The sequence below is a fragment of the Dendrobates tinctorius genome, unplaced genomic scaffold (assembly GCF_039654945.1).
Source record: "Dendrobates tinctorius isolate UK_male_01 unplaced genomic scaffold, ASM3965494v1 ptg000171l, whole genome shotgun sequence".
Lineage (NCBI taxonomy): Eukaryota > Metazoa > Chordata > Amphibia > Anura > Dendrobatidae > Dendrobates > Dendrobates tinctorius.
In genome coordinates, this window is record NW_027361838.1 from 6,405,017 (window position 1) to 6,430,638 (window position 25,622).

Consider the following 25,622-nt stretch of genomic DNA (forward strand, 5'->3'; position numbering starts at 1 on the left):
GAAATTAATGAGATGATGCGTCGCATTTACCAACAAGTGCTATAAATAAGATACCAAAAATCTCAAAAACTTGAGCCAATCTGGCAAAACTGATGACATATTCAGAATCAGCACCCCAAAAATACCCTAAATTCGATGAAATATCTTTGGCACCAAAAATGCTGTTGACCAGTGTAATGGGTCCATTTTTCCTCATCCACCACACCCACAATACATAACTCTACGCAAAATTCAATCGGTATCCCAATTATCCGCTCGAAAGTAGCTATTACATCTTTCCAGTATCTTTTTATAATTCTGCAGTTCCAAATGAGATGCCAGAAATCCGCACCACCATACCCACACCTGTGACATTCATCAGATGTCCTTCTACCAAATTTATATAGCCTAATTGGGGTTAAATAGGATTGATGAAGTATATATAATTGAATTATCTTGTTGTTCGCAGCTGCAGATACCACCATATGCGCTTCCATTGCGTCATCCCATTGATAATCTGTAATAGAGGGGATTAGATGCTTCCATTTACCCTCTACAGCTAGCTTAGTGGACGCAATCCTGGAGTTCAACAGGAAGGTAATATAGGGAGGATATCACACCTGTGGGCCCTTGAGTCGATAATACTATCAACGGATATTTAGATATTCGCCTTCTAGGAAGCCTGAACTGGTACTGTATGGCATGCCTCAACTGCAGATATCTATAAAAGTCCCTAAGGGGAATCCCAAACTTTACATGAAATTGTTCATTTTCGAAAATCTGATTGAGCGACACTACTCCATATTGCTTCCAGAAATTTGGATCTTGCAAATTCTGAAGATGCAGAAATTCAGAATTATCCCATATTTGAGTGATTACAATTAAAGTGGTTTTCCCACAAAAAAAGTTAAGCGCACTGATCACTGGACAACTTGTATCTCAAGTCAGTTGAATGCTACAAGCCCTACACCTATGAAGTACAAAATTGGTCGCCAGATTCCTTGTGTCTTTTATAACAGTTACCTTGTTAGGTCCACATGGCTATTATCATGTATAAGTACAAACAGTGTGTATGGATTTTGCTTCACTTTTTTCATAAAACCATCAAATTTGGCCTGGACATCTCCTTCAAATCGTAACACATATTTGTCAGCTCGCTGATTTACACACGCAGACTCCTCTAGTCCCAAATCTGTTAACACACCTGCCAAAATGAAAAAGAATAAAGATCAATATAGAAAATATGTGCTTATAGCATGTACCGGTTAAAAAAAAAAACAAAAAAAAAAAACGACTTTGTACACCTTGCTACACTCAAGGAGAGCTTTAAACTAGAACAATGTGGTAAGGGAAGCAAAAGGCCATAAAAAGCCATACACCTGACAAATACTATTGAGAACTCTGCTATTAGAAGTGGAAGGAAAAAAACAGACAAAAAAAATCTAAATAATAATATTGGAGAAAGAGGAGCCAATAACAAACTAAAATGTTTCTATATGAATGCACAAAGAATGGGCAACAAACAAGGAGAATTGGAACTACTAACACAGGAGAAGAAATGATGTCATTGGAATCACAGAAACTTGGTGGGACAATACACATGATTGGAATACAAGACTAGAAGGATACAACTTATTTGCAAGAAACAGACTTGATAAACGAGGAGGAGGTGTCGCATTGTATGTTAGAAACGCGTATATCTGCACAGAGATTGAAGCTTCAGAGACCGGGAGTTCTGTGGAAACTGTTTGGGTAAGAATACAAGGACAAAACAATGGAAAGGACACCATTGTAGGCATTTACTACAGGCCGCCTGTGCAAGCTGAAGATATTGATGAACTCTTTATGCATCAAATTGCCAATTCTCCAAAAAATAAGACAGTTGTCATGGGAGATTTCAACTATCCAGACATTTGTTGAGAATCTCGCTCAGGCAAAACTAATAGGTCAAGGAAATTGTTATCTTCTCTTGCTGAAAACTTTATGTTCCAAAAGGTAGGGGAGAAAACAAGGGGATCTACTACCTTGGATCTAATCCTCAAATAGGGAGGAAAGGGTTGAGGAGGTAAAAGTGGCTGGGACCCTAGGAGGTAGCGACCATGCTATTTTAGAATTTTGGATAACTAGAGGAGGAAGACCTGTGAAGACTCAGACGTCAAGGTTAGATTTCAGAAAGGCAGATTGATGTGAATACTTTTCCGCCCAATGATGACAAAAGTATTCTCAGGGTGATACCTTTATTGGCTAACCAGAAAATATGTTTGCAAGCTTTCAGAGCAGTGGCTCCTTCAGGCAAGACAACAAATGGATTAATAAGAAAAAAGCACAACATTTACAGTTCACACTTCCACCAGAAGGACTTCAGACAACTAAGAACATCATTCCAACTGCCTCTCCATTTGTAAGAAAATGCTAATTCGATTTCCTTGACTCATCTTTAGGAGGCATCACACCTCCCACCTAATGAACAAATATCCCACTGTAGTATCCCTTAAATGTTGTGCTTTTTTCCTCCAAGACCAGTGATTCCATAATTTTTGCCAAGGGTTGTAAAACGAAGAAAGAAATGCTTATCAAATGGAAAGTGGGAGGTATATCTAAAGAAGATTATAATGCTGCCTGCAAAACCTGCAGGGCACAAATCAGATTATCTAAAGCGTACATTGAATTAAGGCTTGCAAGAGACATCAAAAGCAATAAAAAAGGATTTTGGGGATATGTCAAAAGTAAAAGTTAAAGATGCTATAGGATTTTTACAGGATGAAAATGATGAAATGGTAAGAAAGGATGTTGAGAAGGCCGAACTTTTACATTCCTATTTTGCATCTGTTCTCTCGTAAAGGAAATGTAACATCAACTGATCTTGACTGTCCTATTAAGGAAATGGAGAATCCAGGATATCTATAAACAGAAAGATATATATATATATATATATATATATATATATATATATATATATATATATATATATATATATATCTCTAAATCTATATATATATATATATATATATATCTCTCTCTATCTATACAGAGCAGCGGTTGGTGCATATATTAATACACACTACATTACATACATAAACATGCACATTTAATGAATTAAAAAAAGTTAGTGTTATTGCTTCTTTAATTAGGCTTTAGTCACAGTCTTTGTCACAAAATGTAATGGATGATATTTTATTTTCTGTAATATCAAAGCCTCACCTGAAAGCCTTATATTGTTCAGGGTCTGTTGAGCCAGAACTTCTGAGCGAGGGACAACAATTAGGAAGTCCACTTTGCTGAAGCGGCCTAGATCAAGACACTGATTTCCACTATCTGCAATGACGCACACCTGGGACAGAAGCTTCCGAGCAACCATCAGCTGAGCCTGGTATATCTGGAAGCTTTCTGTACTGCAGCCTGTAACATAACAAACACATCTTCACATTTATCTAATTACAATTTTTCAGCACTTACATTGTGCCCAAAATGTTTGTTTCAGGTTTATTCGATACAACCTCTACAGAAGAGAATTTTCATACAGTAGGTATATTGTTTCAATGCAATAAATATTGGTGCTTGGTCAACTCTAAGGTTATGTCTCCATGCTGCGTACTGGCAGGACTTTGGACGCAGCGAATACCCCGCTCCGCCCCCTGTTGTACGCATGGGGATTCCGAATGTGCTCACTGAACACACGTGGAATCACCACATCCTATACCATAGACTGGATTACTTATCTTGCGGAGCATCTCCGCAAGATAAACATGCTGTGGCCAGATTTACCATTCTATTACATACTTGTGGGGATGAAATTATGGAACTGGCTTCTACCGTATTTTTCGGACCATAAGACGCACTTTTTTCCCCCAAAATTTTAGGGGAAAGTGGGGGGTGCGTCTTATGGATGCAATATACTTACATCCGTCCATGGCTGGTGCCGTGGGGCTCTGTGGTGCGGTGGTGGCAGCAGGCTGTGCTTCGGTGCAGGGGTAGTGGCTTTCTGTGCTCCGCCGGTATTTCCTGGAAGCCCGGAGGCCCCCGCACATCCGTTGCTGGCTGAAAACATGTTGCGGTGGCCGCCGGGAAGATGGCCGCCGGTCCGGGGACGGCGCATGTGCAGGTTCAGATCTTGTCCCGAGATCTCGGGAGACGAGATTCAAATATCGGCAACGAGATATCGTCCCCCGAAATCTCAGGACGAGATCTGAACCTGCGCATGCGCCGTCCCCGAACCGGCGGCCATCTTCCCGGTGTCCATGTTCCCGGAGGCCACCGCAACATGGCGGCAGCCAGCAACGGATGTGCGGGGGCCTCCGGGCTTCGAGGAAATGCCGGCGGAGCCTCCGCCCCTGCACCGGAGCACAGCCCGCCGCCACCCTCACCAGGCTGGACCACTGAATGACCCCTGTGACCACTCCTCCACCTGTGACGGATCCCTTCCCAGGTAAGCTGAATTCGGACTGTAAGACGGACCCCCATTTGACACATTTTTTTCCCCATTTTCCTTCTGAAAATTGGGGTGCGTCTTATAGTCCGAAAAATACGTTACGTGCCAAATCTCATTTGCAGATCTCTAAAAGCTTATTGACACTTTTTAGAATCTTGCTATATGTCCAAACCGTTGTTTGCCATACTTTGGGTCGGGAGGGTAAAGCATAAAATTGCATAAGCATTTTTTTCTCCTATTACTTATAAAAACACACACTTTAATTTTAAAAATCTGTTCTCCTTGAGTCAATTACATTAAACAGTATTTTATGCATCATGACATTCTAAATATTATACATTCACAGTATAAACATATAAGTACTATGAGAAAGCCTTTATGGCAAGTACAAAAGAAGTGTGTGAGCTACTGATGCCTCCCTCTGCTGCAGCAATTAAAAAGGGACAGAACTAGGGATAGAATCATTCTGAATTTAAAAGTAAGCACACCTTTAAAAAAAAAAAAAAAGTCCTCACATAAAAAAAAACAAAAACAAAAAAAAACACATTTATATTTCATCTTCTACTTGTTTAAACATTTTTTTTTTTTAAATTAAAAGAAAACCTGTGGGGAAAAAAAATAAGAATTCTATACTAGGAGAATGGTACCTCTGCCCTGAGTAGGGATCATGCTGGCTGCCTCCAGGGACGGGACACATTCTTTTACATCTCCATTAAATGGAACAACAAAATTATCCCCTCTTTTTTTCTGAATCTTATCCAGCAGCTTGTCCAAATCATCACCTAGTTAATAAAAAAAAAATAAAATAAAATTAAGATTTTACAAGAGCAATTTTAAACATACTCTGATCAGTGCTAACTTTTGGACTTTCTGAAACCTGTATACGCCCTATTGTGCGCTCATAGCAAAAACACGTTCAGGAAATATTTAACTACTACTAGACAAAAAAATAAACTAGTTAAATGTAAGCGGAGCTCCTCCCTGCATCTTCCTAGGCGGAGATACGGTATATTGGTTATACGGTACTCCTGGTTCACTACCTAGTGCTGGTGGTTGCTCTTATCATTGTACTTTTTTCTACTGTTCTACCTGAGATCTTCATTTTGTTAGTCTTGCAATCAGTTTGGTCAGATGAAGGTCCACTATTGTTGACCGAAACTTCACGAATGTTCGGTTTGAGATTGCACAAGAATAAATGATATCTACTTTTATTGGAGTTCTTCATTACCCATAAACCAGAAGGAACTTATAACGGACAAACCTCTTTCTAGCGTTAGGCATCATTTTTATTTTTTTTTTAAACGTTAAACTTGAATGATTAAGTGAACTTTCAAATCCAAATATGAGGGCTTTCTAATTTGTAGTTTTAATGGGGATATTGTAAAAGAATTAATAGGCATAGCTAGTACATGCTCCTTTAGGCCGAGTTCACACGTTGCATTTTTTTCGCGTTTCCGCAGCGGTTTTAACGGCGCGATTTTGCCGCGAAAACTCGAAAAATAAGCATCCCATGCATTCCTATGGGATTCCGCAATGCTGTGTTAATGCTGCGGTTTTTACCGCAGCATGCTCATTAATTTGCAGAATCGCGGCGATCCCGCACCCATAGGAATGCATTGTTCCGCTTACTTCCCGCATGTGGCTGTGCACACCATGCGGAAAGTAAGCAGAACAATTGCGGATGGTACCCACGGTCCAGAGGAGAGGAGACTGTCCTCCGGGCTGTGGGTACCATATCCCTGTAAAAAATAGAATTTAAAATAAAAAATATTGTTATTCTCACCCTCCGACGTCCCGCGCAGCCTTCCCGCTTCTCTCCACGCTCCGGTCCCAGTTGTCCTTTGCGAAAATGCTCGCGATGACGTCCGTTCTCGCGGGATCGCGAAGTCTCGCGGTCATTCGCGCGACGTCATCGCGAATAACCGCGAGACGTCGCGATCCCGCGAGAACTGACGTCATTGCGGGCATTTTCGCAAAGGATTACTGGGAACGGATGCGCGGGACGTCGGAGGGTGAGAATAACACCGTTTTTTTGTTTTTTTTTTTTTACATTCTATCTTTTACTACTGAGGGTGCATAGGCGGCCTCAGTAGTAAAAAGTTGGTCACACTCGTCAAACACTATGTTTGACGAGTGTGACCAACCTGTCAATCAGTTCTCCAAGCGATGCTACAGATCGCTTGGAGAACGCTAGCATTTTGCAAGCTAATTACGCTTGCAAAATGCTAGTTTTTCCGCGGGAAAATCGCGGGAATTTAAAATGCGATTTTCCCGCTGACTGGAATTCCGGAATTCTCGCGGTAATTTCCGCGAGAGTTCCGGTACGTGTGCACTTAGCCTTAGGCTACTTTTACACTAATCGCATTTTTTGCGGCCCATTTTTTTGTGGTCTGCCGCAATAACGGACAGCAAAAAAGTTTGCGGATCGCTGTATAATTTTTTCCAATACTATGGAAATAATATTGGGAAAAAAAAAAAAAGCGTTCAGCAAAACCGGAAGTCACGGTGCACCGCAAAAACAAACTTCCGTTGGTTTTTGCGGCCCCACTGATTTACAATGGGGGCAGTGTCCGTACACCGTATAAAAGATCGAGCAAGCTCGATCTTTTATCACGGCTGCAAAAACGGCCCTCACGGACGGACGGCACACTGTGGAATTTTTGCGAGCCGATTTTGTGGACCCATAGCAATGTATTGGGGCCTCAAAATCGGACCGCAAAAACACGGTAAGTGTAAAAAGCAGCCTTACAGAAGGGTTTGATATTACACTTCAACTGGGAACGTCAGTGTGCGGATGGGGCTGAACCAGCGTCGGACTGGCCCACCGGGGAGCCGGAGGATTCTCTGGTGGGCCCTGGCCCCTGGCACCTGCTGGCATACAGGGCCAGCAGTTGCCTTGGGCCCCCACTGCTCCAGGGGCTCCCAGCCAGTGCCACACAGCTGCTATGGGGGCCCGTGCCAGCGGAGCAACAGCGGGTGTCAGGAGGCAAGAGCACCTGTCCCCGCTACTAAAGAGAAATGAATATTCACTGCGAAGCAGTGAATATCATTTCACTCTCGGTCTCCACTCCCCGGGGCTCCGCCCCCCAGCCTAGGCAGCTGGCCCCACCCTCAATTGCAGTGGAAGAGAGAGCGCCTCTCTCCCATCAGTCCCCTCTGCTCCTGACTCACAGCCGGTGCGCGATGACGTCACCATCGTGCACCCGCTGTGTGTCTGGCAGATGGGACAGCTCCTGAGTCTGAAGCCGGCATCAGCATGGGAGTTAGGAGGAGAGGTGAGTATTGTGATTTTTATTTATCTGTCTCTCTACATCCCCGTCTCTCTCTCTCTACATCCCCGTCTCTCTCTATATCCCCGTCTCTCTCTCTCTATATCCCCGTCTCTCTCTCTCTACATCCCCGTCTCTCTCTCTCTACATCCCCGTCTCTCTCTATATCCCCGTCTCTCTCTCTCTATATCCCCGTCTCTCTGTCTCTCTCTCTGTCTCTCTCTCTGTCTCTCTCTCTGTCTCTCTCTCTGTCTCTCTCTCTGTCTCTCTCTCTGTCTCTCTCTCTGTCTCTCTCTCTGTCTCTCTCTCTGTCTCTCTCTCTGTCTCTCTCTCTGTCTCTCTCTCTGTCTCTCTCTCTGTCTCTCTCTCTGTCTCTCTCTCTCTATATCCCCGTCTCTCTGTCTCTCTCTCTCTATATCCCCGTCTCTCTGTCTCTCTCTCTATATCCCCGTCTCTCTGTCTCTCTCTCTGTCTCTCTCTCTGTCTCTCTCTCTGTCTCTCTCTCTGTCTCTCTCTCTGTCTCTCTCTCTGTCTCTCTCTCTGTCTCTCTCTCTGTCTCTCTCTCTGTCTCTCTCTCTGTCTCTCTCTCTGTCTCTCTCTCTGTCTCTCTCTCTGTCTCTCTCTCTGTCTCTCTCTCTGTCTCTCTCTCTGTCTCTGTCTATCTCTATAGCAATCTCTATATCTGTCTATCTCTATCTATCTATATCTCTCTATATCTCTCTCTATCCCTATATCTATCAATCTCTATATCTATCTATCTCTATATCTATCTATCTATCTCTATATCTATCTCTAGCTATCTATATCTCTCTCTATATCTATCTATGTGTCTATCTCTATATCTATCCCTATAGCAATCTCTATCTATCTCTATATCTATCTCTGTCTATATATCTATCTCTATCTGTATATCTATCTATATCTATCTATATCTATCCCTATATCTATTAATCTCTATATCTGTCTATCTATCTCTATATCTATCGCTATATCTATCGCTATATCTATCTCTATCTATTTCTATATCTATCTGTCTCTATCTTACATATAGAGATATAGAGATAGATCGAGAGATATAGAGATAGATAGATAGATATAGAGATAGATAGATATAGAGATAGATATAGATAGCTATAGATAGGTATAGAGATAGATAGACTATATCTATCTATATGTATATTATCTTTATATCTATCTATCCATCTATCTATCATCTATCCATAGATCTATTTATCCTTTATCTATCTATCCATCTATCTCTATATCTATCTATAGCTATATATATATATCTCTATCTATTATCTTCATATCTATCCATCTATCCATCGATCTATCTATTTATCCCCATCTATCTACATCTATCTATCTGTATCTATTTATAGCTATCTATTTCTATATATCTATCTCTATATCTATCTATTTATCCATTATCTATCTTCTATCTATCTATCTAGTGTTATACCCTATGAGGGGGCAGCATTATATTCTATGAGGAGGTACATTATTCCCTATGAGGGGGCAGCATTATACCCTATGTGGGGGTGCATTATACCCTATGAGTGGGGGAAACATTATACCCTATGAGGGGGTGCATTATACCCTATGAGGGGGGCAGCATTATACCCTATGAGGGGGCAGCATTATACCCTATGAGGGGGCAGCATTATACCCTATGAGGGGGCAGCATTATACCCTATGAGGGGGCAGCATTATACCCTATGAGGGGGCAGCATTATACCCTATGAGGGGTGCATTATACCCTATGAGTGGGGGAAGCATTATACCCTATGAGGGGGTGCATTATACCCTATGAGGGGGGCAGCATTATACCCTATGAGGGGGCTACATTATATTCTATGAGATGGCTGCATTATATTCTATGAGGGGGCTGCTTTATATTCTATTAGGGAGGCTACCCCAACTCCTGCTACATAACTAAGACCTGTACTGCCTTATATTATACCCTGATATTAGCGCGTTTTACCGCACAATTGGTGGTCTGGTATTTCTTTCTATGTAGCTACATAGTGGGCCCCAAGAATGATTTTCTCTGGTGGGACCAAGGTGCTCCAGTCCGACGCTGGGCTGAACAGTCATTACTACTCAGACCTAGAACACAACTTACCCATAGATGTGTTTTTAAAGTGTGAGGCCAAGAAGCTGACCTTTCCTGTGATTAGCTCATAGCTTATCTCCTTCAAGAATTCACTTGTCGTCAGCATACTCTCAGCAAGAACTCGGGACTGGTATTTTCCTGAAAGTAGATTTTTTTTAATACTATAAATAAACCATAGTGCAAGAAAGATCAGTGCCAGCTGACATGGTGACTAACAACGATATTACAGCATGAACAAACAAAAAGAGAACACTAAACCAGTACAATCCTTTCTATTAAGTGTCATGGTGCCTTGACAAGTAAACACTAAAGTGAGGTCATGCACTGAATAAATCTCTGGTTGCGAAGATCTTTTGCCAACTTGTGGTCTCAACTAGTTGTACCCATCTAATGTCAAACATTGCAATAGAAATTACCATTGACATTTCAACTACTACCTCCCAACACCATGCTGTATACTGTATGTATAACATGATGAAATGACAACTATACGATATCACAGCATTCACTAACCTAACCAAAGATGAAACAAATGGGTGTGCCCACAGAGTTGAAGCAGCTAGTAATTTCATTTAGTAACTCTAAAACCTTGAAAGTTGTATTTATAATTTTTAATTTCCACTCTGTTGGGTGTACACAACATTTAGGTTTTATCTTCAGATGTACCAGGTAGTTTAGCCCTTTAAACGTCTAAGGCCTGTTTCACACTTCCATTTTTGTGCCCGCCAAATGGATCCGTTTCCGTTTGACGGAAACGGATGCCAACGGATCCGTTTTTAAAAAAACGGATCCGTTTTTTTGACGGATCCGCAGTAACCGTAATGGAAGTCTATGGGACAAAAAAAAGGATCCTGCAAAAAATGGCGGATCCGTTTTTTTACGGAAAACAACGGATTTTGACGGATTTGAAAAAACGGAAGTGTGAAACAGGCCTAAGCAGTTATTGACCAGCGCCTCTTCTGTGGGACAACTCGGGCGCTTACATCTGCTCGCGGCAAGTTATTAAAGGTTCCCTTGCACCCCAAATTATGGAATACTTTTGCATAAATGAGGGATCAGCTGGGAGTAGTGTGTGGGATGCCATGAAGGCATATATGAGAAATTTGTATGAGTGAAGTTAGTAAACATCAAATCTAAGACACGGGGACAATCCTTAGCGTTGCAGCAAGAGGTTAAATCAAGGGAAGCATCTTATGTACAATGGGGAGCCGTGGAAAAGAGACAAAAATGGGAGTTGGCACAGACAGCCTTGGCGAATCATCTACTGGTCTTAGCATCTCAGAAATGTATGTTTATTAAACAAAAATGTTTTTGAGGGAGAAAGTGCAGGGAACCTACTGGAATCATTAGTTAAGGCACAAGAAGGTTCAACATTAAACAACTGGTTTTGCCAGAAAGAGAAAATTACGGATTCCTCAGTTGTTTACGTTCTGCTCTTACTATAAGGATATGTATACATATAAATCCATGGCTTATGGGAAGACATTTTATTTTTAGATAGTATAAAGAGCCCTAAACTATTTGCAGTTTCTAGAAAAGCCTCTGACAATAGATGAGTTGGAGGAGCATCCTTCACAATGAAAAAGGCACCAGGATCAGATGGCCTTCCAGGGGATTTGTATAAAGAATACAAGGAGATTTTAATTCCCAATCCCTGCTGTTCTGTTCGAGTCATAGTGACCCGTAGAGAATTTGTGTGGCCCTGTAGATATTTTTCTATAACTTTCTAAAATTTGAGGTTACTTGACTTTTCCTCATTTGGGGGGACCTATCTATGAGTATTTTTTTTGTGTGTTTACTTTTTTGCTACACGCCGATTTGTACACTTGTCGTGTTCGGGTCATAGTGACCCGACATTTTTTTTTACAGCTGTGAGGCCATATTTTCAGTGAAATAAAGGAGTTTTATAACCTCAGTTGGGTCTATTTATTGCATCTACTATTGTATATCAATTTATTTATTTCCTAAATTATTTCAATGGGGTCGTACACGCGCTCTGCCGGGTGTATGCATTGAGATCTGCGCACCATAAAAATGGCTTTACATTATTTTTGGTGCGCAGTCTATACTAAAATGTAGAGTGCATCCAGAGAGATCACTAGGTGTGCACTACACGTGTATATTCTGCGCAGAACGTGCTGTGTAGGAGGGCCTTATTTTGTAAAGTAGAGCTCTAAAGGCCTCCAAATGATTTTTTTTTTTTCCAAGAAAAACACCAGGACAAAGAGTAGAAAAAAAAAAATCAGGGGATGAGAGTTGTCCTTGATTTGACCTATGTACTCAAAGGACAAAATGTGTCACGTGATAATTTTTTTTTTTACTTTGACAACTGACCATGTTGGGTACAATCCGAAAAAACAAGCCTGAACTACCGCAAGGTATCTTGAGTAAAAGAAATGTACATAGTTCCATGTTCTACTTTACTGCAAATACAACAATTGTTGCGTATGTTCCAAAAAAAAAATAAACAAGTAATACTAATGAGTACGAACCACCATGATAATGCAGTAAGTACCCGTACCCGGGAAGATAAAAAAACCTAACATGATCTTGGACTATAATGCAACCCAAGGTGGTGTAGACACATTAGATCAGCTCATTAGTACACATACCTGCAAAAGAAAAACAAATCGGTGGCCTATGATTCTGTTTTACAACATTCTGGATTTGTCGGCATACAATGCTTTTGTGTTGTGGAGGGAAATCAACCAAACTCCATAAACGAAGACTCTTTATAGAAGAACTTAGAAAATCACTGGGTTAGGCCATATAATGAGTAAAGAAAGGTAACACCCAGAATGGAAGGAGCAGCAGGCCTTGTACAGAGCATCCAGCAACATGCTCAGGAAAGTGATACCATGGCCTCCACCAGCGGTGCTTCAAGAATAAAAAGAAAAAGGTGCAGCTATTGCCCTTATTCTTGTGATAATAAAAAAAGTAATACATGTTCGGGACGCAAAAAATTCTTATGCAAAGCCCATGTTTTTTGTTCTTCGTGCAAGAATACATAAAGTAATATTACCATGTAAAGATGTTCAAATTGAAGTGTTTATTATCTTTAATTTTTAATTTTTTTCACAAAAAGTTTGATTTGCTTGTTTTGGTTTGTTTTTTTTTACCACATATGTGTAGTATGCCATTTTTCGTTTTGCTTATTACTAAGTTTTTTCTGAATAAAAAAAAAAAAAATAAAAAAATAATAAAGATTTCAAATTTCTTTTTCTTTTTTTTATTTCCAAACATGTTCCCATACAGTCTAGTAAGCAAAAGGTATAAAAATAATTGCGTTAGAGTATCTAAAATCAAGATTTAATAAACCGGGTCATAGTGACCCAGGAGCAATACAAGTGTATAGTACATGGGAATAGAACAGCAGGGGGGAGGAGGCTGAAGTAGTGGTGAATTTGCCCATCTCTTTGAATGAACATTCATATTCTTACCGACAAATATCCTTGCTCCTGTTTGATGTCAAATTGTTGGTGAAAGTATTGGCTAACTGAATAAAATGATAACTGAAGCAATCCATGAAGCTCAATCACTGTTTATGCCTCTTAAGTCTACAGTCAATAATTTAAAGGGAATCAGTCAGCAGGCTTTTGCTACCTCACATGAGAGCAGCCTACTGTAGGTAAAGAGAAACTGAATCCAACCATGTATCACTTAGATTAACGGGTGCAGCTATTTTGACCCAGTGTTTAATATTTAGAAGCAGAGCAGAGGAAGCTAATCCCGCCTACACCAGGCTCCATGGGTTCAAAGTCCATAGACCGTGAGGTGCTCTATACTGGGCAGAGAGAGATAATGTCGCTTGAAGCTGCACAAACAGTTGACAGCATCAAGTGGAACAATTTGTGGATGTATTAGATGATTGCGTTTTGGCCATAAAATTTATACATTAGGTTAAAATGCTTTATAGATCCCTGACTGATAGGTGGAGGGTGAATGGTCGGTTGTCATCTCCCTTTGTGTTGGGGAGGAGTACTTGACAGATTTGTCCGCTGTCACCTCTTCTATTCGAATTCGAGATAGAACCCCTGGCATATCAATTGAGGGACTGAACAGAATTTGTAGGCTTTAACTGCAATAATATTGAAAAGGTGAGTCTGAATGCAGACGATATGTTTCTTTATGTGGGAGATGTAGGCTCATCTTTTGGACCAAATATGACAGTGTGCAAAATTCAGTCAATGGTCAGGCCTCAAACTTAACTGAGAAGAAATCATTGTCACCAGACCCCCTCCCCTCTTTGGAAAAAAACGTTATTGACCCCGATACAGTGGTGATCAATTTAAAACTAAAAGACTATTACACTTATTGTAAACCCCCATTTAGGGAGCTTTAGATTCCAAATAAAATACATAGTGTAGATTGCCTGTCAGTAATAGGTAGTGGGAACATCATTAAAATGAATTTAAAGCCTTAATTGCTCTACCTGTTGCATAATTCTAAGTGCTGGATTCCACCACCCATTTTTCACAGAATACAGACCATCTTCAGTGAACTAATATGGCACACTAGTCAAACAAGAATCAACTTAACACTTCAGAATCATAAATAAGAAGTGGGATTGGCAATAGAGGACCCGTGTATTTGTCTCCTAGCATCTCAGATGCAACAGTTTCATGGTTGGGAAGGGAAAGATCATGGGCAAAACAGGACGTCTTGTTTTACAAGACAAAAATGGACCTCACCCTTATATGCACTGGAAGAGAACCCTGAGTTTGCAGGTTAACCGAATAAGCCAACCTTAGCACTAACATACAAGATCTGGCGGGGGGAAACAATTACTGGGAATTACGGATTATTCCATATTTACCCCAATATGCCATTTGTTAAATTGTCTGGTTGGGGGGGTTCAGAAGAGAGGGGAGTACAAACAGACCATTCGTAGGAAAACTGGTGGTTCAAAATTTTGGACAAATTTCAACAGTAGTTTAAGTTTACCGCATAATCTCCTTTTCCAACATCTACATTTAAGGCATGTGTTTCAGGGTCAATTCGCTGTACCCAATCCAGTTATACAAAAGGACTACATCCTAGATTTACTAGCTTTAGCCAAAACTACTAGGGGTTTATTTCCTAGCGATGCTCTAGGTGTGCTGAACGCTTATGGAGGAAAACACGCACACCAGAAGACTTCATACACTTCAAATTTTTGTTAAGGACATATAACTCTGCCCTTCACCTCGCCAAACAGACCTACTTCACCACCCTGATCTGCTCACTATCCAACAACCCCAAGAAACTTTTTGACACCTTTCACTCCCTCCTCAGGCCAAAAGCACAAGCCCCTATCACAGACATTTGCGCTGATGACCTTGCCTCCCACTTTATAGAGAAAATAGACAATATCCGTCAGGAAATCCGCTCCCAATCACCAAATTCAGTGACTCCCATCCCTCCCTGCATTTCCCCTGGCTCACTCTCCACATTCGATCCCATCACAGAAGAAGTCTCCAGGCTCCTCTCCTCTTCTCGTCCGACTACATGCACAACCGACCCCATTCCCGCACATCTCCTCCAGTCTCTCTCCCCAGTCGTCACAACTCACCTAACTACAATCTTTAATCTCTCCCTCTCCTCTGGCATTTTCCCCTCCTCCTTCAAACACTATCATTACTCCATTACTAAAGAAACCCACCCTCGACCCATCCTGCACAAACAACTACAGACCAGTCTCCAATCTCCCCTTCATCTCTAAACTCTTGGAGCGCCTGATATACTCCCGCCTTACCAGTTACCTCTCCACTCACTCCCTCCTAGACCCTTCACAGTCCGGTTTCCGCCCCCTACATTTGACAGAAACTGCACTCAAAGTGACCAATGACCTTCTGACAGCAAAACGTAATGGTGACCACTCTCTGCTCATTCTTCTCGACCTTTCTGCAGCTTTCGACACTGTTGACCATCCTCTCCTACTCTCTAGGCTCCAGTCACTAGGCATTAAGGACACTGCTCTTTCCTGGTTCTCCTCCTATCTTTCCGACCGCTCCTTCAGTGTTCTGTTTTCTGGCTCCACTTCATCTCCTCTTCCTCTCACTGTTGGGGTACCTCAGGGCTCAGTCCTTGGCCCCCTTCTCTTCTCTCTCTATACGGCCCCAATTGGACAGACCATCAGCAGATTTGGCTTTCAGTACCATCTTTATGCTGATGACACACAACTGTACACATCATCCCCTGACCTTACCTCCACTGTACTACAGAACGCCACTGACTGTCTGTCTGCAGTCTCCAACATCATGTCTGCTCTCTATCTGAAACTCAACCTCTCCAAAACTGAACTTCTTCTGCTCCCACCATCTACTAACCTCCCTAAATCTGACATTTCCCTCTCTGTGGGTGGCACCATAATAACACCCCGACAGCAGGCGCGCTGTCTGGGTGTTATGTTCGACTCCGATCTCTCCTTCACCTCCCATATACAATCTCTTGCCCGCTCATGCCGCTTACACCTAAAGAACATCTCTAGAATCCGCCCTTTTCTCACCATGGAAACAAGAAAAACTCTCACTGTCGCCCTGATCCACTCCCGCCTGGACTACTGTAATGCTCTATTAATTGGCCTCCCTCTCACTCGACTCTCCCCTCTCCAGTATCCTTAATGCAGCAGCCAGGGTTGTCATCTGGCTAATCGTTACTCAGACGCGTCCGCTCTTCGCCAGTCGTTACACTGGCTGCCAATTCATTACAGGGTACAATTCAAAGTACTTGTTCTCACCCACAAAGCTCTCCACAGTGCGGCACCCCCTTACATCTCCTCCCTCATTTCTGTCTATCGGCCTAACCGACCGCTGCGCTCTGCAAATGACTTTCGACTAACCTCTGCCCTAATCCGTACCTCCCACTCCCGACTCCAAGACTTCTCCCGTGCTGCGCCAATCCTCTGGAATGCTCTACCCCAAGATATTAGGACCATCCACAATTTGCATAGTTTTAGGCGCTCGCTCAAAACACATTTGTTCAGAGCGGCCTATCACATTCAGTAATCAAAGTCATGTTATGTTTGTGTGTGTGTAGCCCATTCACTATCTCCATCTAACCCCCACCCCCTGAAGATGGCTGGACCGTCATTGTAAATACAAACCTATGCTTTGTATCTCCCCCACCTCATTGTAGATTGTAAGCTCCACAAGCAGGGTCGTCTTATTTCGCTTTAATTATTGTATTGTTAACGTTGTTGCTTATGACTGTTGTGTTTGAAACTGTTCAACTGTAAAGCGCTGCGGAATATGTTGGCGCTATATAAATAAAGATTATTATTATTATTTCCAAAGTTTAGCAACAGCTTTAACATTCTTTATTAGTTAAACCTACATGGGAAAGATATGTGGGTCTGATCTCTAAAGAGCAATGGGAAGACTTGCTGGAAACTTATTCCCAGGTTATCCCCATGTGAATTAAAAAGGCCATTACAAATTTACATTACTCATAGGGTATACAGAACACCGAGTTTCCTGTGCAAAATAAGGGCTCGCTGAAAAGCAGATTGCATTAGGTGTGACTAAATGGATGCACATGTAATGCATATGTTATGGGAGTATACTCGGTCAGGCCCATATTAGAATATTTTACCATTGATTGATTGGTGTGTGAATCCAAGCAGATCCTAAAACCTGTGTACTGGTGTATTTGGGAGGGATGGTGGATTCTGAATCACAGGTTACTCGCATATCACGGGTTCTATATCAAGTGCGCAAACTTATCGCATTACACCGGTTGGACGTACAGTGTCGTCACTAGGAGAATTAAGACATTAGCTGAACAGCATTATCTGGCTAGAAAAGGGAGAATACAGAAAGAGAAATGCAATTAAGAAATTCAAAGACATCTGGGGACCCTGGATGGATGTCCCAGGTTTGACACCTGACATTTTATTGAAAGACAGGATGCCCCAGTTACAGTAGCGTAGCTACCGGGGGGGCAGAGGGGGCGATCGCCCCGGTCCCCGAGCTCTGAGGGGCCCACTGAGCTACGCTACTGTAACTGTATCGGCGTGCACAGTGCGCCCATACAGTTACATTCTGCGGCAGAGCAGGGAGAATCGATCTCCCTACTCTGCCGCCCAGCCACTATGGGCCCATGAGAAGGCGGTTGTGGGCCCCGATGCCAGCAGTGGGCCCCCCACCTCACAGCCAGCAACGTCGTCCTGAGCTTTTCTGTGCGCACAGGACCTGTGATGAGGTCACAGGAGGGGCGGAGTCAGGGGGTCACATGATCAGGGGCTTCAGCACAGGGCTCTGCTGTGCTGGTTGTCATGGTGCTGGATGTCATGGTGCTGGATGAGGTGAAGTAAGTTTCTGTGTGAGGTCAGGATTGGTTTACAGGGTGGATATAGCAGAGCTGTGTGTATGAGGTGTACAGAGCGGAGCCGTATGTGTAGAAGGTGTACGGAGCAGAGATATGCATGTATGAGGTGAATAGAGGAGCGGAGAGGTGTGTGTACGGGGTGAGCAGAGCTGTTTGTGTAAGGAGCGGAGCCAAGTGTGTACAAGGTGTATGGAGCGGAGCGGCATGTGTACAGCGTGTACGGAGCAGAGCCGTGTGTGTATAGGGGGTGTGGAGCAGAGCCGTGTGTGTATAGGGGGTATCAGGTGCAGTAATAGGGACACATACAGCAGCAGCGGCTCAGTATTGGGGTATCAGGTGCAGTAATGGGGACACATACGGCTGCAGCGGCTCAGCATTGGGGTATCAGGTGCAGTAATAGGACACAAGGCAGCAGCGGGTAAGTATTGGGGTATCAGCTGCAGTAATAAGGACACATACGGAAGCAGAGGCTCAGTATTGGGGTATCAGATGCAGTAATAGGGACACAGCAGCAGCTCAGTATTGGGGTATCAGGTGCTGTAATGGGGACACATACGGCTGCAGCGGCTCAGCATTGGGGTATCAGGTGCAGTAATAGGACACAAGGCAGCAGCGGGTAAGTATTGGGGTATCAGCTGCAGTAATAAGGACACATACGGAAGCAGAGGCTCAGTATTGGGGTATCAGATGCAGTAATAGGGACACACAGCAGCAGCGGCTCAGTATTGGGGTATCAGGTGCAGTAATGGGGACACATACGGCAGCAGCGGCTCAGTATTGGGGTATCAGGTGCAGTAATGGGGACACATACGGCAGCAGCGGCTCAGTATTGGGGTATCAGGTGCAGTAATAAGGACACATACGGCAGCAGAGGCACAGTATTGGGGTATCAGGTGCAGTAATAGGGACACATACGGCAGCAGCGGCTCAGCATTGGGGTATCAGCAGGATGATGGGTTTGTACAGGTTGGGGATACATGGTGATGGGTTTGGAATATGAGAAGTGAAACGTGTCGTTGTATTCTCTGTAGCAGAGTCCTGGCTGGAGTTATCATGTCGGTCTGGGCCAGATGGAAAAGACGTGAAAAGTGACCGATTCCATCAGAAAGAACGTCAGCGGTAAGACACCAACTATACCTGTGCAGTAATCACATATGTTTTGTAGGGACTGGTATTTACCACTGATCATATTGCGGTAATATCCATGTTGGTCTTTATATAGGGATTATTTTCAGTAACAGCGCAGTCATCTCCAACATCCACTATTAGGGTGTGTCACCGAGTTGTAATCAAAGTTACCTAGTTAGGTGCCCACTCAGAAGTGTCGCCCCCCCGAATCGAAACCCTAGCTACGCCTCTGCCCAGTTATTATTGCCTGGAATGAGGTCTGAGCGCTATACCTAGTCCAATAAATAGCTCATTGGTAATTTTTATTGGGGGATACCGTATATTTATCCTGTCCGAAGAGTAGTTAGCACTGTCTCAATGAACCTGCATGTGTAGGAATTAGAACAGGTATAGGTTTCTCTGGTAAGCTAATGAGGAGGAGGGTACTTGTTTTTATATGTTCTAATAAAACGAAAAAAATATGAATAGGTAACTATACGATAGGACTCATGCCACGATTTTGTACAACGAGACTATTAGTGCTGCAAAGCAGAACTGATCTTTGTACACATAATACCTGTTTTAAATTTTTGTTATAAAAAAATAATAAAAAAAATAAATAAAAAAGGGTTGTCGAGGCTTGAGAACAAAGTCTGCAGTACACAACTGCAGTCACAACTGACTGGTATTGCTTGTGCGAGCAGTCACATGACCACACAAGAGATTTGCAGATACGTCTCATCCGGCATCTTTAATTGAAGAATTGAGGCAAACTGAATGAGTCTAGTTGGCATGTGACTGCAAGTATGCAAATCTCTTGTGTGGTCACGTGACTGCTGGCTCGCACCAGCGATACAGAGGAATCGTGAGTGCGTGCACCGCAAGCTTGACACCTCAACACTGAATTAGGTATTGCCCGATATGCATGAATTCACGCTTTAGTATGCTGATATAATTGGACTGTTTAGTTAGAGGTATTCTATACATAGGACTTTGTGGCATTATTATGTGCTTTTCCTATACTACTAGTTCATTGGAACTCCTATGTTCTCTGGTGCTGCTCAACACATTGGATCATTGAGTTATTGTTATATTGAGCTAGTACAGTCTTTTTTGGCACATAGGCCTTTTCACCATATCGGCTACAGTATGAAGTGCATTAATTTGATCTATACAATATATTGTTGTTTCTCAGTATGTGATAGACGACTCACATTTATTGGTACATCATATATACCATTTGAATATTACATTATTGGAGACTATAGAGTCACCACTGTTTCCCACTTAATTCATATAGCATTTTATTGACAGTCTCCGGTATCTGTGGGGATATTTTGCTCTTTATTAATTGTTTTTATACTTAAGATTATATGCTTGAATTTTGCAGGTGTGCTTGTTTATAGATAATCCCTATTTTCTATTACATACAACTCCGAGGACTTGAACATATTATTTCAGCGCGTCAAAGTGAATCGTTTAAGGCTGAGTGCACACGTACTTTTTTGCCCCGCGGATTTTTCCGTGCAGAATAGAAATCCGCAGGTCAAATGATCTGCATTTTTCCTGCGGATTTCTTCTATTTTTAATGCGGTTTTCGTGCGGTTTTCCACTGCCGTTTCCCCCCTGCAGGTTTGGAGACTGGGGAGGTGGAAAACCGCACAAAAGAAGTGACATGCTGCGGATTTTGTACCGCAAGAAAACCGCGTGGAAAAGTCCGCAGAGTCTGCACAGCGTTTTTTTTTTTTTTACATTGATTTACATTATACTGTAAATCACACTGCGGATCCTCAGCGTTTTTGCGTGGTAAAATCTGCTGCGAATCCGCAGGAATTCTGCATCGTGTGCACACAGCCTAACACCTGAGCATGCTCGGATAACACCTTATGCGAGCACTATTGTTCATCACTATTAGTTTTCTTAATCTAATGTTACATTTTTTATTTTAAACTAATAATGTAATAACATACACCTATATGCTACAACATTATTCAGATACCAAGATGCAGGCTGCTGTTAAGGCAACGCTTTAAAAGCTGAATAGCGAGTGGTCCTGCAATCGGATCATCTGAAAACCACAGACCTGACCGAAGGGGGAAGTCCTCTAATCATGCTGCGGTTAAGGATCATGCCGATCAAAGGATTAACACTGGGATCCAAGGTTGGTCTAATTTTGGCTATAGGGCTTGAGGCTACGCTAAGAACCAAAGCGGTTTGGAAAAGCTTGTTGTTCGAACAGGGAGAACTAACCCACAATCACTGTAAGGGCGCAGTCGGCCGTATTACACGCTTAAGGATGGCATTGCAATTGGCAAACTGGCCAGTGGCACTCGTGACCTGAGATGCAATGGGCCAGGCTACATAAATCACAGGCATAGGTTTTTTTTTTTGAGGTCTGGATGGAAATCCTCTGACGTGCAAGAAGAAATTCTGCCAAACAGGTTCTCCTTTGAACCTCCCCCAATAACAATTCTAACCGAGTAGTACAGGTAGTGGCAGAAGTAGACAAGTTCAAAAGTTTGTCAAAAAACAATTTAACATTGATGTATAGGAGTAAAAAAAATTAAATTATTCGTGTTACTTCAAGAGTTTAATATAACCTTGCTATGATGGTACCTAGGTGGGCCAAAAGAACTTAATATGTGGCAACTACTTACCAAGAGCAATCATGCAAAATTCATTTCCTCGCAGCTTTGAGCAACAGATTGATACTACATAGTCCGGAAGCTTCTGCTGGCGTTTCAGATCACTCAGGGATCGAAGGGTCTCCGAAATGCCCTCTGCCAGTGAGTGCTGTGTGACAAGGACATGAACCAAATCTTGAGAAACGCTAGCTGACAAGCGGGCGAGCCATGGAAGCTGAGCTTGGGACACAGACATTCCAGGAGAGTTCATCTGTGTGGAGCGATCTTTATAGTTAAATTCCTCCAATGCCTTTAGTACAATCTGTTCAAAAACTTCACGAATTGGTATCTGATCGGGGCCTAAGAGACAAGAATGTAAACAATGCAGATAAAAGACATATATACAAAGCTAAAAGAAAGTCAACACTCAAATCGCCTTGGTAGAAGACGACAAACAGCACAAGAGTGTTCAGATGTGGGACGTCACAATAAAATTCTCTGATCTTCAAGGTTCCAAAACAATGAAGACCTTGTCCTCAGAAAAGTTTTTTTTCAAAAAGGCATTGTTATTTTTTTCTTACTTTTATTGCTGATAAGTAGTAACCCATTATATAAATTATATTCTGGGCACTATTGGGACATTCTGATTTTACCGTTACAAGGTGTTCCTTGCTTTGACAGTTTGGAAAATGTCTAAACTCGTGAACGTGGAAATCTTATAAATAAATCATTCTTGCATTACAGAAAGGAAGCAGATAAAGACTAAATCTCACCAAGTCGCACAAGGTACTGGATAGTGAGAAGAATTAGATTTTCCACACTGAGAAACTGACTGCTGGACATTCCTCTCTGATCCAGCTCCTTTTTCTCCAATTCTTGTAACTTGTAGCAATTCACCAACAGTGGACTTATTACAATATCGTTAACATTTCCATAGAAATACGGAAATTTGCCATAACCTGTAATGTGTGTATAAAAAATGCAAATTAGGATTATACATGTATAGTAATAGATTGTATTAGTAATACAAAAATATTATTGGCATTAATATTGGTATTAGTAGCAATATTTATTTTACATTCACATAATTCCCCAGAACACTTGACTGGCTCAAATGTCTTTCTTGGAGACTCACCTATCAATATCACGGGCCGCACACCTGAGATATTCAGCAGATTGTCAGGCACAATGACAGTTTCTTCAGCTGAAATTGGTTGTGGTTGGAAAATGCCAGCTAAATTAGGTTGTGGCACAGCGGCTAGGAAGTGGACAAAAAAAAAAAAAAATCAGGTCTCAGTATATCTATTCGCAGGTCTACTGCTACCACCATTTATCTCTGCACTACAGCTCCAGAAATAAAGGTCTCATTTTAGTGGAGTATAGGGGTTTTAAGTTGTTAATCATCCATTATCCTTTTCTGGTTGATAATTAATGTGTCAGACTATAAAGAGAACATGATTCCCAAATAAAAACTGGAGTAATTTTTTCTCTTCATAAGCTTCCCTTTTACTAATGTAAAAAAAAAAAAAGTTCTATCTGACCTGGTCTTGTAATGGGACGAACAGGAGGTGGAGGAAAAGACAATGCTGGCGCTTGAGCGAAGGAGGTAGACGGCCATCCTCTGTGCCTCTTCTTTGGTGGTCCAGAAAAAGTCATCACTGCTGGTGAAGATGAACATTCTTAACTGGATATCAATGAACACAGCAAGATTTTATTCAGAGAGGCCAGTGGAAAGGGTTGATGTAATAAAAATATCCATACCGCCATCACCGGCAATGCATCCAGGACTTGGAGAAATTAAGTGAGAGAGCGGCTGAGGTGGTGCCAGATTTAGTATTGACACTCGTACTCCATTCATGGCGCCATTAGTGAGATCTGGTGCTTGGCTTGCTGGCAGGAATAAATCAATAACCAGTGAACATAAAGCAACAATTTATGTAATGGCAGCTTCAAAATCAATGGGCACTCACCTGCAGCAAAGGCCTTTGCTGCTGCATGGATAGGTAGTGGTAATGGCTTCACAATACCCTTATTTCGGGACAGATCCTGAGGAGTACTTGAATTAATAGCAGTATGTGCTTTGACTGAGGCCCAAGCTTGCATTTCTGAAATGAAAAATAAAAAAAATCAAAGAACAACAGAATGAGTGCGTGTTGCAGAACAACAGAATGAGTGCGTGTTGCAGAACAACAGAATGAGTGCGTGTTGCAGAACAACAGAATGAGTGCGTGTTGCAGAACAACAGAATGAGTGCGTGTTGCAGGCATCAGGTTGGAGGCTTAGCTACCCTTTACATTACTTTAGCATGTGTATCAAAAAACAAACAAAAAGCACATGCAAATAAGTTTCCTTATTAGACCATCCCAAAAAACGTAATTTTAATAAAAAAAATAATCCAGATATATTTGTTGTTTCATATACCTGATCATTGTAAACGCAATAGCATAAGGAAGGGAAAGAAATTAGGATGAAGGATTACCGGTATGCAAGAATCCAGGCTTGTACCCATTGAGGCTTCCATTATCAGATGTCAGTTGGACAGAAGTGACCGGCCTTGCAGTTGGATTTGTGAATGGTCGACTTCGAGGCTCTTAAAAAAAAAAAAAAAAAAACAAAAACAAAAAAAAACAAACAAATAGCATACACCACATATGTTGGCATATGTATCAAATACTAAAATGGCATCAGGTTTATGTCAAATGCTAGTGATAAAGCTAGGATCCAAACTGCAATTGATTGGTATAACCAGAAGTGGCAACTTGCATGTATGGCACAGAGAACCAAACATGTACTACACAACTAAAGTGGACCCAGGTTAAACAAATGTTGCTGTGATTTTTTTTTTTTAATAAATCTTTGATAACTACTACTACTGATTACAAAATTGACATTTCAGCAGTGATTTTTCATGTTGCAGCACACGCTCGTTTGCTTGTTAGACAGATTACAATAGTAGTGTGGCAGAAACCAAAATTGTAAACGTTCAATGTTTTCTTTAACATTTTTAATAAAATTGGTTGTTGCAAACAGAATAGCATCTACTGCAAATTGCTTGCTAGGCTGGAGTCACACATAGCGACTCACCAGCGATCCTGACAACGATATCAATGTGTCAGGATTGCTGGGGAATCGCTATGTGATCGCTGGTGAGCTGCCAAACAGACAGCTTTACCAGCGATCAACACAGCGACGCCTAGCGACGCTGTGCACGTTAGTAACCAGCGCGCTGATGCAGGAAGCTGGTAACTAACGTACACATTGGGTATCTAAGGGACACACGTCCCTTGGATATCCGATGTGTACATTAATTACCAGCAGATCGCTGGTCTCCCGCCTGTCACACACAGCGATGCGTGGTGGCCAGCGGGAGACCAGCGGCCAAAAAAAAAAGTCCTGGCCTTTCCTGCAGCGATAAGCGATACCAGCAGGGGGGGAGGTCGCTGATCGCTGTCACACACAGCGGTCTCGCTGGTGAGATCACTGTTGTGTCACAAAAATTGTGACAGCAGCGATCTCGCTAGCGAGATCGCTATGTGTGACAGGGCCTTAATTCAGAGATTGTATTGAATTTCATTGCAGGGGCTGTCTCTGTATATACGAGACCCGTGGAGGCCTCATCGGGACACTCATTCACCCTGCAGTGACAGAGAATTCAGCATTGCTTAGCAGCCATTTACATGAATGACCATCTACATAATACTTTGTTGATCTGAGTCTGCCGGAATAGGAGCCACTGTTATTGAGCAACTCTGCCCCTCAGTCGTATGAGGGAAGCCAAAGCAGGGAACCCA

General features: G+C 42.2%; 1 protein-coding gene across 5 annotated transcripts in view; it reads right to left on the reverse strand.

Annotated features, from left to right (window-relative positions):
* The window catches only part of GREB1L (GREB1 like retinoic acid receptor coactivator), a 180,903-nt gene that overhangs the window by 48,336 nt on the left and 106,945 nt on the right, over positions 1-25,622 (reverse strand). For 4 of the 5 annotated variants that reach the window (XM_073550862.1, XM_073550860.1, XM_073550858.1 and 1 more), the window contains 11 exons: positions 24,311-24,421; positions 23,802-23,936; positions 23,593-23,721; positions 23,373-23,492; positions 22,967-23,089; positions 22,605-22,790; positions 21,865-22,191; positions 9,803-9,931; positions 5,056-5,190; positions 3,181-3,378; positions 1,003-1,183 (listed from right to left, as the gene is read on the reverse strand). In XM_073550862.1, coding sequence (XP_073406963.1) covers positions 1,003-1,183; positions 3,181-3,378; positions 5,056-5,190; positions 9,803-9,931; positions 21,865-22,191; positions 22,605-22,790; positions 22,967-23,089; positions 23,373-23,492; positions 23,593-23,721; positions 23,802-23,936; positions 24,311-24,421 — 1,774 coding nt within the window. The remainder of the gene's footprint in view (positions 1-1,002; positions 1,184-3,180; positions 3,379-5,055; positions 5,191-9,802; positions 9,932-21,864; positions 22,192-22,604; positions 22,791-22,966; positions 23,090-23,372; positions 23,493-23,592; positions 23,722-23,801; positions 23,937-24,310; positions 24,422-25,622) is intronic. The other variant, XM_073550859.1, reaches the window with a different exon arrangement.